Source organism: Propithecus coquereli, unplaced genomic scaffold (assembly GCF_000956105.1).
Source record: "Propithecus coquereli isolate 6110/MARCELLA unplaced genomic scaffold, Pcoq_1.0 Scaffold77, whole genome shotgun sequence".
NCBI classification, from domain to species: domain Eukaryota; kingdom Metazoa; phylum Chordata; class Mammalia; order Primates; family Indriidae; genus Propithecus; species Propithecus coquereli.
The window spans coordinates 6,473,536-6,484,565 of NW_012153840.1; the positions used below are offsets into that span (position 1 = coordinate 6,473,536).

At 46.2% G+C, this 11,030-nt stretch overlaps 1 protein-coding gene across 1 annotated transcript in view; it reads left to right on the forward strand.

Moving 5' to 3' along the window:
- The window catches only part of CLSTN1 (calsyntenin 1), an 81,973-nt gene that overhangs the window by 53,710 nt on the left and 17,233 nt on the right, over positions 1–11,030 (forward strand). The window contains exons 3-5 of the mRNA XM_012662503.1: positions 7,662–7,691; positions 8,873–9,068; positions 10,442–10,650. Of these exons, the coding sequence (XP_012517957.1) occupies positions 7,662–7,691; positions 8,873–9,068; positions 10,442–10,650 (435 nt within the window). The remainder of the gene's footprint in view (positions 1–7,661; positions 7,692–8,872; positions 9,069–10,441; positions 10,651–11,030) is intronic.

The following is an 11,030-nucleotide window of genomic DNA, read 5'->3' on the forward strand; positions in this document are numbered from 1 at the left end:
GATCGCTCAAGGTCAGGAGTTCAAGACCAGCCTGAGCAAGAGCGAGACCCCATCTCTACTAAAAATAGAAAGAAATTATCTGGACAACTAAAAATACATATATAGAAAAAAAATGAGCCAGGCATGGTGGCACATGCCTGTAGTCCCAGCTATTCGGGAGGCTGAGGCAGGAAGATTGCTTGAGCCCAGGAGTTTGAGGTGCTGTGAACTAGGCTGATGCCGCGGCACTCTAGCCAGGGCAACAGAGCCACACTCTGTCTCAAAAAAAAGAGGCAAGGGAACGGTTCTTAAGGCAGGGCCCACGTCCCCGTAAAGGATGGTGGGATTTGCACAGGAAGTGACGGTAGTGAAGAGGTAGGAGCAGAGGTGGGAGCTGGTAGGTCTTCCCCGGGGTAGATGGCGGGTTCACTTATGGGGCATGGAGGGGCACAGGGCTGGAAGTCAACTTGAGTCCATGTGGTTTTTGTTGCTGAGCTGAATATATGGGATGTCATTGTGCACGTGGTTTTCTAATTCTGCGTCCAGATCACCTGGAGTCCATGTGGAATTCAGGTTCCTGTGCTCCACACTCAGCCGACTAAGTCTGTACCTCCAAGGGTGGAGCCTAAGAATTTCGTACCAGCCAGCTGGGTTTGGAAACCACTGATGGGCCAATTTTTCTAGGTCTTCAGACTGTCTGCATTGGAGCTATACAGCAGCTCTGGTTCAGAGTACAGATCACTGGACTCTGCCCCCACAACTGCTAAGTCAGAATTTCTGGGAATGGGGCTTGGAAAATCACATTTTTAACAAGCTTCCCAGATGATTCTTGGCACCCTAGAATTTGAGAAGCAGTGCTCTAGTTGATGAGGAACTTGTGTGAGTGTAACCCCTGGAGTGTGTGTGGTTATTATTACTGTGTGTTTAAGGTACCTTGAAAAGCTGTACTGATTACAGCCACGTGTAAGCTTGTCCCAGAAACCAGCCTGGACTAGCCAAGCAAGGAAGCCAAAGTTCACAAAATGTACGGACAACCTGGATCCCCAGCTGATAAGCTTGGGCACCAAGGCCAGGTAGAGCTGTGAGAAGTGGGTTAGGGAAGATGGTCAGATTCGCAGTTACATGGAAGGTGCTAACTTGCTGCTCAGCAAATGTCCATTTTTCCCTCTTAACAGCTCCCTGATCTCTTCCCTGTTGGGTACAGATGGTGGTTCCATAAGCCATGACCCCACCTCTCCCAGCCAAGTGTGTGTACAACCCAAGCTAGGCTAACCAGATGTTCTCTCTGTCCTTGGAATTTGAATATTGAGCATGGTGACAAAGATGCCAAGAACAGTTGCCGTTCCAGTCCATCTGTCCAGGTAGTTTTGCCGTGGGACCGTTGTGATTCCTATTTCCTGGTCTCTGGCACTACCTTGATATCTGGCTGTTTCCAAATCCCTTTCTCTGCAACGAGAGAGAACTGTTGGAGCCAGCACTAGTGACTTCCATAAGGAGTGAAGGAACCACTTGCAATTTAAGGGCAGGATCCCCTGAGAGCTGAGGAGACTTGTAGGAGAGACCACTCGGATTAGGAAGAAGACTTTGAAAGAACAGCGGGGCCAGCGTGAAGCTGGGGTTTGTCAAAGGCACAGAGGAGGGATGTGAAGAGTAAGTGCTGTCAGCTGAGAACCCTGGGCGTGACTTTGGAGATCTCAGATCTAGACTTGGGTTCATCTGTTTTTTATATTTTTATGTTTTGCTTTTAAAAAATTCTTCTGTAAAGTTCCTTCTGACTATTTTAGATGGTCCTAGGGGAATGTAGTGGGCGGGAAAGAGACTAGGGGAGAGATTTGTCCCATTCCAGCTAGCCTAGCTAGAGGTCTTCTGGGCAGCCTGGCAGGGTATTTTTAGCAGGATGAAAGCAGGTTTCAGGTGGATTCCCCAGCAGAGCCGTGCGTGGAGTCTGGATTGAGTCTGGATTGAGGGCAGAAAGGAACCAGAATGTGAGGGGTGATTTTGAGAGGTGCTTCCTTGCAGTGTGTGGGTTGTGTGAGATTGAGGGGAGGCTGAGTTTAGGGCAGCCGAGGGGTGGGGTGTGCCTTTATTAATATGTGGTGACTCCACGCAATGCATGTAACTGCTGTGAGCTGTACACACGATGCGGGAAGGAGAAGGCAGTGACAACTTTGAAGTTTAAAAATTAGCTCCTTCTCTTGCTAGATCTCAGAGAAAAAAAGAAAAAATAACAATATAAGAAAATAAAACTTAGTTCCTGGGAGAATAGAATGTCATTGATGGAAATTGGTCTCTGGTTTGAGGGAGGAAGATGTAAATGGAGTGTCAGTTTCAGAGGCAGCAGGATACACACTATGAAAATATCTAAGGAATTATTGTTGATTTTGTTGGCCGTGATAATGTTACTGTAGTTAAACAAAAGTCAGCTGCTGTCCGTATCTGTGAGTTCCTAATCCGTGGATTCAACCAACCTTGGATTGAAAGTATTTGGAAGAATATAAAAAGATGGGGCCAGGCACAGTGGCTTACACTTCTAATCCCAGCACTTTGGGAGCCTGAGGAGAGAGGATTGCTGGAGCCCAGGAGTTCGAGGCTGCGGTGAGTGAGCTGTGATCACACTGCCACACTCCAGCCTGAGTGACAGAGCAAGGCTCCTCTTTTTTTTTTTTTTTTTAAAACAAAGATGTGTCTGTACTGAACGTGTACAGAATTTTTTTTCTCTTGTCATTATTCCCTAAACAATACAGTACAGGTTAAGCATCATTAATCTGAAAATCCGAAATCCAGAATGTTCCGAAATCTGGGCACTGACATGACACCACTAGTGGAAAATTGCATGCGAGACTTCAAGTGATAAGTCACGGTCAAAATGCAGTGAAAACTTTGTTTCATGCAAAAAATTGTAAGAAATAATTGTACTCTAGGTACGGTGGCTCATGCCTATAATCCTAGCACTCTGGGAGGCTGAGGCAAGGAGGATCGCTTGACCTTAGGAGTTCAAGACCAGCCCGAGCAAGAGTAAGACCCAATCTCTACTAAAAATGGAAAAAAAATCAGCTGGGCGTCCTGGCACATGCCTGTGGTCCCAGCTACTCGGGAGGTTGAGGCAGGAGGATCACTTGAGCCCAGGAGTTTGAGGTTGCTGGGAGCTAGGCTGATGCCACAGCACTCTAGCCTGGGCAACAGAGTGAGACACTTTCTCAAAAAAGAAAATAATAATAATTGTATAAAATTACCTTCAGGCTATATGTATAAGGTGTATATGAAACATAAATGAATTTCACGTTTAGACTTGGGTACCCTAGATAGCTCATTATGCTTATGCAGATATCCTCAAGCCTGAAAAAAATTTGAAATCTGAAACATTTCTGTTCCGAAGCATTTCAAATAAGGGATCCTCAACCTGTATAGCAACTACTTACATGGCATTCACACTGTATTATCATCTAGAGATGATTAGGGTTATTCCCAGGGGGATATGTGTGGGTTATATGCAAATGCACCGACTTGGGCATCCTCAGATTTCGGTGTCCAAGGGAGGTCCTGGAAGCAATCCCCCGAGGATGCCGAGGGACAACTGCATGTGTGCACAAAACAATGTCACGTCCAGGATTGGCTTTACAATGCTCCAGCAAACAAACCAGCAAGTTGCCAGGGAGAGATGAGATAGGCACATGAGCTCGTCACTTTTGTCCCAGGCACTTTTCTCTTTCTCTGTCATTTAGTTCCAATAATGACCCCATCAGCCAAAGACTGGGCAGTGACTCCAGACTTTCTGTCCAGTTGGTTACGAAGTCCCTTCAGTGTTTCCCGCTAACACTGCCCTCGTTCAGCCCTCATCCTGACGCATCCGAGATGCTACCATAGTTGTGGCTTGTTCACTGCCCCAGCCTTGCCCTGGTCGGATCCGTCTTCCACCTTCAAATCAGGGTTGTAGGTCGAATGAACAGATGGACCCACGCCGTGGGCATCCTGGCCGGCTCTGCAGGCCGCTCAGCAGACCCAGCCCTGTTGTGCGCGGGGCCCGGGTCTGCCCCTGCTGCCCCTGCCTCACCAGCCCACCACCCTGGCGAGACGAGTTTTAAGTCATCATAGTAAAGAACGCAGCCCAACTAGCAGTTTAGTAAGTACCAGTGGATTTGAGACACCAGGTCCTGTTGGTGGAACCCGTTAAAGTAGCCAACTTAAATACTCCAAATAGGCGAGGCTGTGTGGGAAAAGATAACAGTTGCATGTTTTTGCTGTTCTCCTTATAAATGGATCAGATCTCGTCTTTTGGAGAATAGCCTGTAAATACACAATGAGTTTTTAAACGTATATTCCTATATTTGATAATCATACCTTTGAGACACTATTCCAAGATAGTAGAATATATTTCCCCTGGCAAACTGTAATACCGACGCACGTTCACAGCTGGTGTGCTAACTCCCAATCCTCCCCAAAACCTTCCCTCTGGAGTCTTTCCCGTGTCCGTACAAAGCAGCTTCATCTCACAGTTTCTCACAACCCGACAGCGCTGCCCTCGCTTTCAGAGTGCACCTGAACCTGACCCCTTCTCACCATCCTGGTTCCGGTTCTGGCCCTCACCATCTCTTGCCAGGGTTACTCAGATACCTGTGTTTGCCCTCTGATAGACTTATTTCAGCACACCAGCCAGAGGGGTCCTTTCAAAATATAAGACATGCTCAGAACCCTCTGATCATGTCCTTCTTACTCGAAGGAAAAGCTGCGGTTCTTTCTGTACCTTACAAGGCCCCGCGCAGCGTAGCCAGCCTTACCTGCTGTTCTCCCCTTTGCTCAGCCATCCTAGCCGCACAGGCCTCCTGGTTCCTGCCTCAGGGCCTTTGCACTTGCTGTTCCTCTGTTTGAAATTCCTCCTCAGATATCCCAGGGCCTGCTCCCTTAGTTCCTCTGGTCTCTACTCAGACCTTGTTTTGTCAGTGAAGCCTTCCCTGAACGCCTGAAATCTAAAATTTGAAACACCAGGCTGGTCTGAAGGTATAGTCAGTTGTCTCCACTGATTGTTCACAGTTAGAGATGGAACTCCTTGTTCTACTCTTTCCCCTATGTCACTGCTGCATTTGACTAGTTTAAAATAGAAAACCTGAGACACCCTGGTGCCCTCCTGCACTGCATATTCTGCCCCCCTCATGGCAGTGTGGTATCTCAGGGAGCGATGTAGCGAGTTTATGACTATTGGCAAATGGTTCCACTCCTGATAATCTCATGGTCAGAAACAATCTCAAAGGCTTGAATGTGTCTAACTCCTCATTTAGCAGCGCACTGCCTTGGCAGCATTACCTGGGCCACGTACCTCATCCAAGGGGACTTACATCTGCACTCACCTGCGGAGTGACCTTTGTTAGGAGGGCACACTGCAGTCACTGTCAACTCAGCTCTGGAACTCACCATTTCTCTTTAGAGCAGTAAACTCCAAGTTGAAAACTGAGAAGTTTTCTGTGAATTAAAGCTGGGCAACCTGAATTATTTTTAAATGTGTTATACAATGTTAATATACATCCAGAAAGTATAATATAGTGAATCAGCACAACCAGGAAAGCAATTTGTCATAGCCGGTACTTGGCAGTTCTACTCATAGGTACAGCTTTAGGGCAGGGATCAGCAAACCTTTGCTGTAAAGGACCAGATGGTGAATATTTTAGTCTTTGCATCCCACAGGGTGTCTCTTGCAGTGACGTAACTCTGCAATAAACCCTGCCATTGCAGCGTGAAAGCAGCCACAGGTCATACGTTAAACTAATGAGCGTGTCTGTGTTCCAATAAAACATTATTTATGGATACTGATATTTGAATTTAATTTTCTCATGTTGTGAAATACTATTTTAAAAGGTTAAGACCATTCTTTGCAAGTGGGCTGTTCCAAAACGAGCAGGTTGGATGTGGCCTGGAAACCATGGTGGGCAGACCGGGGCTCTGGAGCAGCGCTGTCCAGTAGAACTTGCTGTGATGACCGGAGAGCTCCGTGTCCACGTTCTCCTTAAAGCAGTCACCAGCCACGTGTGGTCACTGAGCACTTGAAATGTGGCCAGTGTGCCTGAGGAACTGGGTGTTTAATATCGTTTCATTTTAACATGAAGTTTAGCTTACATTTGAGTAGCCCCATGTGGCCAGCCGCTACCGTGTGGGCAGCACGGCTGTACAGAGGCTCTTGTGCACGTGCAGCAGGAAGCACGGGCAGAAATGTCTGTTACAGCGTCGTTCGTAAGCAGCAAAGCAAAGGAATTCTCACGTAATGGAAAATGGTCAATTGATAGTAAACGTTTGCAGAGTGCTCTCTTTATGCCAGGCAGAGTCTTAAGCCCTGTACACGTTTTAACTCGTTGGATTCTCACTGTTGGGTAGTGGTGGAAAGCGGATAAACTTCAATGACATACGTCGGAAAGGCTGATTGAATCTTAGACACACAGGTTGCAGGGGAAAGCAAGTCACAAACCGCTTACCATATGATACCATTTTTAGAATCTTAAAAACAAGCAAAATGAAACAACACTGTTCAGGGGAAGTATACAGACTGTGATTTTTATTTTTTATTTTTTTTGAGACAGAGTCTCACTGTGTTGCCCTGGCTAGAGTGCCATGGTGTCATCCCAGCTCACAGCAACCTCAAACTCCTGGGCTCAAGCAATCCTTCTGCCTCAGCCTCCCGAGTAGCTGGGACTACAGGCATGCGCCACCATGCCTGGCTAATTTTTTCTATATATTTTTAGTTGTCCGATTAATTTCTTTCTATTTTTAGTAGAGACGGGGTCTCGCTCTTGCTCAGGCTGGTTTCGAACTCCTGAGCTCAAACAATCCACCCACCTCGGCCTCCCAGAGAGCTAGGATTACAGGCGTGAGCCACCACGCCCGGCCCAGACTGTGATTTTTAAAACCAAGGGAGTCCAGGCTGTATCACCTTTGGGGGAGAGATGGTGCCAACGGGAGCGCGTGCTGTGTGTGTTGAGGGGCATCGGGACTGACCTATTCAGATTTACTCCTCTGGGGTAGAGGGTGTGGCGGGCAGGGCGTGTGTTGACCGGGTATAACAGCGCAGAACATCGTTTTCACGTAATAAAGACAGCAGTCACGGTAGCACCGGTACAGTTTTTTAAATCTGATTTCTGATCACATGCAAGCAACTGTTCTGTTAGCAGAGGAGTTTATATTTGCTGCCTTGGTTGGGTACTTCAGGTTAGACAAACATTGTTACTTATTCAGTTCAAAAGGTTAAAACCTTTTGCTCCAAATTTTTGTTTCATTAAATTTAATGATGAGTTGAACGTTACCTGAATCTAGCTGAGAGAATTTATTAATAGCTTGAAAATGAAAATCTGAAAACTGTAAAGTAACAAATAGGTTTACTTATTAATTGTTGTCATCAAAGTGTTCATTAAATGAAAAATGACACTTGAGGGTGTGAGGAAACTTCATAGCAGTTTTTTATCCTTCAGTTAGGGTAACTGCAGAGTGATGCAGTAGTTCATGGTAAGTTGGATTCAAAGTGACATTGTGTTACTGAGGATCCGGTTTCACTGTAGCAATCCTAGCAGCTGGCTACTGAGCTTATCATTAAATTATATGTCAAGCTTTTCTGTGTAATATGTGCATCTTTGACTTTTTTCCTTATTGTTCCGTCTTCATTCTTTCCTGTATTACTGACATGGGTTTATCTTTTCTCCCTTTAGAGAGTTTTGAGGTGACAGTCACCAAAGAAGGTGATAAAGGGTTCTTTCTATCCCCCTTATGAGTATTAACCCACTAACTTTGTTTATAAAATTGGGAATCAGCCCTTAAACAGAAGAAACTGTCATGCTCTTTTACCCCATTTATTCTCCTACTTTGTTTCTATTTTAAAATATATTGACGGAAATTTTACGTAACCAGACCCTTGGTTAGAAATATCTGGAAATCAGACATCCATTTGAACTATGTGGATCATACTCTACATGTTTATGTAATTGAACTTCAGAGACTTAAGAGATTTGCTTCATACCAATTTTCTATTTGGAATTGTGGAAGAGTTCAGTCTCATTTTTATGTGAAAAACATTCTGCACAGTTTTACGTAAACCTCAAAACATTTATAATTGTTCTCCCATGGGCAAGAATGGAAACATAGATTTTTAACTCCTAATTAAGCTTGTGAGCCAGTTCAGATGTAGTTAAATTCCCAGGCTGGTGTTTTTTTCAGGTTTGGTAGGATAAAGTCCGAAACAAAGGGAAGTCTAGCAAATCCCTCCCCGTAATAGAAACTACGTCTTAATCGTGGATGATAGCTGTTGAAATGGATGCCTGAAAAGTTGGTATTTCTACCTGTCTCATTTAGTAGTTTGTTTTGATTCCCTAATTTTAGCCAGGCTCATTGCACAGGAAGACTTGTTTCTTTTGATCTTTTTCTTTTTTTTTTTGGACAGAATTTCTGTAATTACGGTGCTGATCCTATATCTCACGCTTCTTCCTCTCTCAACACTTAACTGCATTTTAGCTTCTCTCTGGTCCAAATCAAAGTGGCCGCCCGGCCCTCCCGGTGGCTGGGGCAGCACTGGTGTTCTCAGGCCTTGGCTGTTTGCTAGCGACACTCCGTTTACCCTCGAGCTGTCTTAAGTGCTCCTGTGGAATGCCTGTCTATATTTTCTCTTTCTCTCTTTTGTATTCCTGCATGAATGGATGCAAAGTAAACAAGTTGCTTGGAAAGCCAGAATATGCTTCTTTTTACTAGAGCCCCAGAACTCCCCCATGTTAAAGCACCGCGCCCTGCTTTTCCACAGACCCTCCAAACCCCTGGCTGCCGAATTGTTGTCATTTATTTTCTTTCGGGGTGGAGGGATGGGGAGGAGGGCAAGGTGCAGAAGGTCTGTGTGGCAGAAGTTCTAACCTGTTCTGCTTTGACTCCCCAGGTGAGATTTGTGGCTTTAAAATTCACGGGCAGAGTGTCCCCTTTGATGCAGTGGTGGTGGACAAGTCCACTGGTGAGGGCGTGATTCGCTCGAAAGAGAAACTGGACTGTGAGCTGCAGAAAGACTACTCGTTCACCATCCAGGCCTACGACTGTGGGAAGGGACCCGATGGCACCAACGTGAAAAAGTCTCATAAGTAAGCGAGCTGGGCGAAGAGTGGCGACAACCACGTAAACGTGTGTGCGTGCGAAGAAAACAATGGCGGCTGTCGCCTTGTCCCTGGACTTTCTGTATTTTTGAGGTAGAAGGCAGACGCTAGTTCTCGAGGGTCCACGATTAGATCGTAAGCTCTACAGAGCAGAGTCACGTCTGTCTGTCTGTCCCTGTGTACGGCTCCTAGCAAGAGCCTGGCACATACTAGGTTTAGAATAAATAATGAGTGAATAATTTCCTCCCACCAAGTACTCCATTAAAGAAACTAAGGCCCTACATTAAAAATTCAGAAAGCCCACGTTTTCCTGAGGAAGACTGTTTTGTAATATTTATCTTTCACCGTAAATCCTAAAAGCCTAAAATTAATCACTGCTGGCGGGAGTGAGCTGCTGCCTGCCACCCGGGAGCTCCTGGCGTAAGGAGAGGACGGCGGACGAGACTCGACTCGGAGTTCTCGTCTTTTCTCCGCCACTTGCTAGCCCCCGACACCGGGCAAATTTGATTTTGCTGGGGCTCAGTTACTTCGTATATCTCCTAAGGAAAGGGGCCTATGGGCCAGATGGTGTCACACGGCCCATCGTGAGGGTCAGACCGCGGCGCCGGGATGAGGAGGCTCTCGGTGAACAGCGCAGGGCCGAGTGCCGGGGAATCGCTCCTCTTCTTACATGGTGTGATATTATCGTTTCCCTTGCGAAAGGTCATATTTTGACCAAAGACCTTGTCCGAGTCAGGAACATGCCCCGATCAATAACCCTTGAAACCTACAGTTTTCTGTATTTGTAGCCTGGTTTGATGACACCTTGGTTCTCTTGATAACCGAGCTGGGTTTATGGGAAGTGGCGGCAAGGGCTTGCCGTGTCCAAGCTCCTCCGTGTGTTGAATCAGCACTGGGAGACGCGGAGTCTTTGTCCTGTTCCTTACAAGTAGGACAGAGTTCGTTTTAACTCTCACTATCAAACCTTTCCATGCTGTCTCTGTTTCTTCATTAGCTCTAAGGATTTGGCAACAAAATATACTTAATAATAGAGAGCAGACAGGGGTCTGATATAGTTTATCTCCCATCTGCACGCCCTGTTCCATATTGTCCAAGAAAATCCTAAGTAATTTATAGCATTGCTGTTTTGCCGTGTTCTTAGGACATGGAAGCATCAACCCAAATCTCTATTTTAACTTTCCGTTGTCTCCATGCCGAATTAAAAACAATGAATAGTTTGGTTTAATTTTTGTCTTCATTGTATGAAATTCATGAAACAAAGTATCAGAAAAAGGAAATTTAAAAAGTAGGGTGGAATTGGTATTCCTCAGGTAAAAAAACAAAACACAACACAAACAAATCTCTTTCTCCCCTTCGTCCAGAGCAACTGTTCACATTCAGGTGAACGACGTGAACGAGTACGCGCCTGTGTTCAAGGAGAAGTCCTACAAGGCGACGGTCAGCGAGGGGAAGCAGTACGACAGCATCCTGAGGGTGGAGGCCGTGGACGCAGACTGCTCCCCACAGTTCAGCCAGATCTGCAGCTACGAGATCGTCACTCCAGACGTGCCGTTCACCGTCGACAAAGACGGTGAGGACGGACGGGCAGGTTTCCTTTGGCAAGATGCGCGTCTCTGGGCAGACAGTCCCTCCTCACCCCACCGCTTTCAACCCAAATTTAGGTGCTTCGTCAGAACTTCGTGCAGTCGAAGTGTGCTCGCTTCGAGTTTCTGTTTTCACTCGGCCCCCGACAGCTGCTTCTCTGGAGCCTGAAAGTCTGTGTCCTCTTGTGGGGCTCTCTTCTCTTTTCCTTTCCCATCAAAATCGAATAAAAATTTATTTGAATTTATTTAAAAAAAACCACTTAGCATGGCCGGGCACAGGGGCTCACGCCTGTAATCCTAGCACTCTGGGAGGCCGAGGCGGGAGGATCGTTTGAGCTCAGGAGTTCGAGACCAGCCTGAGCAAGAG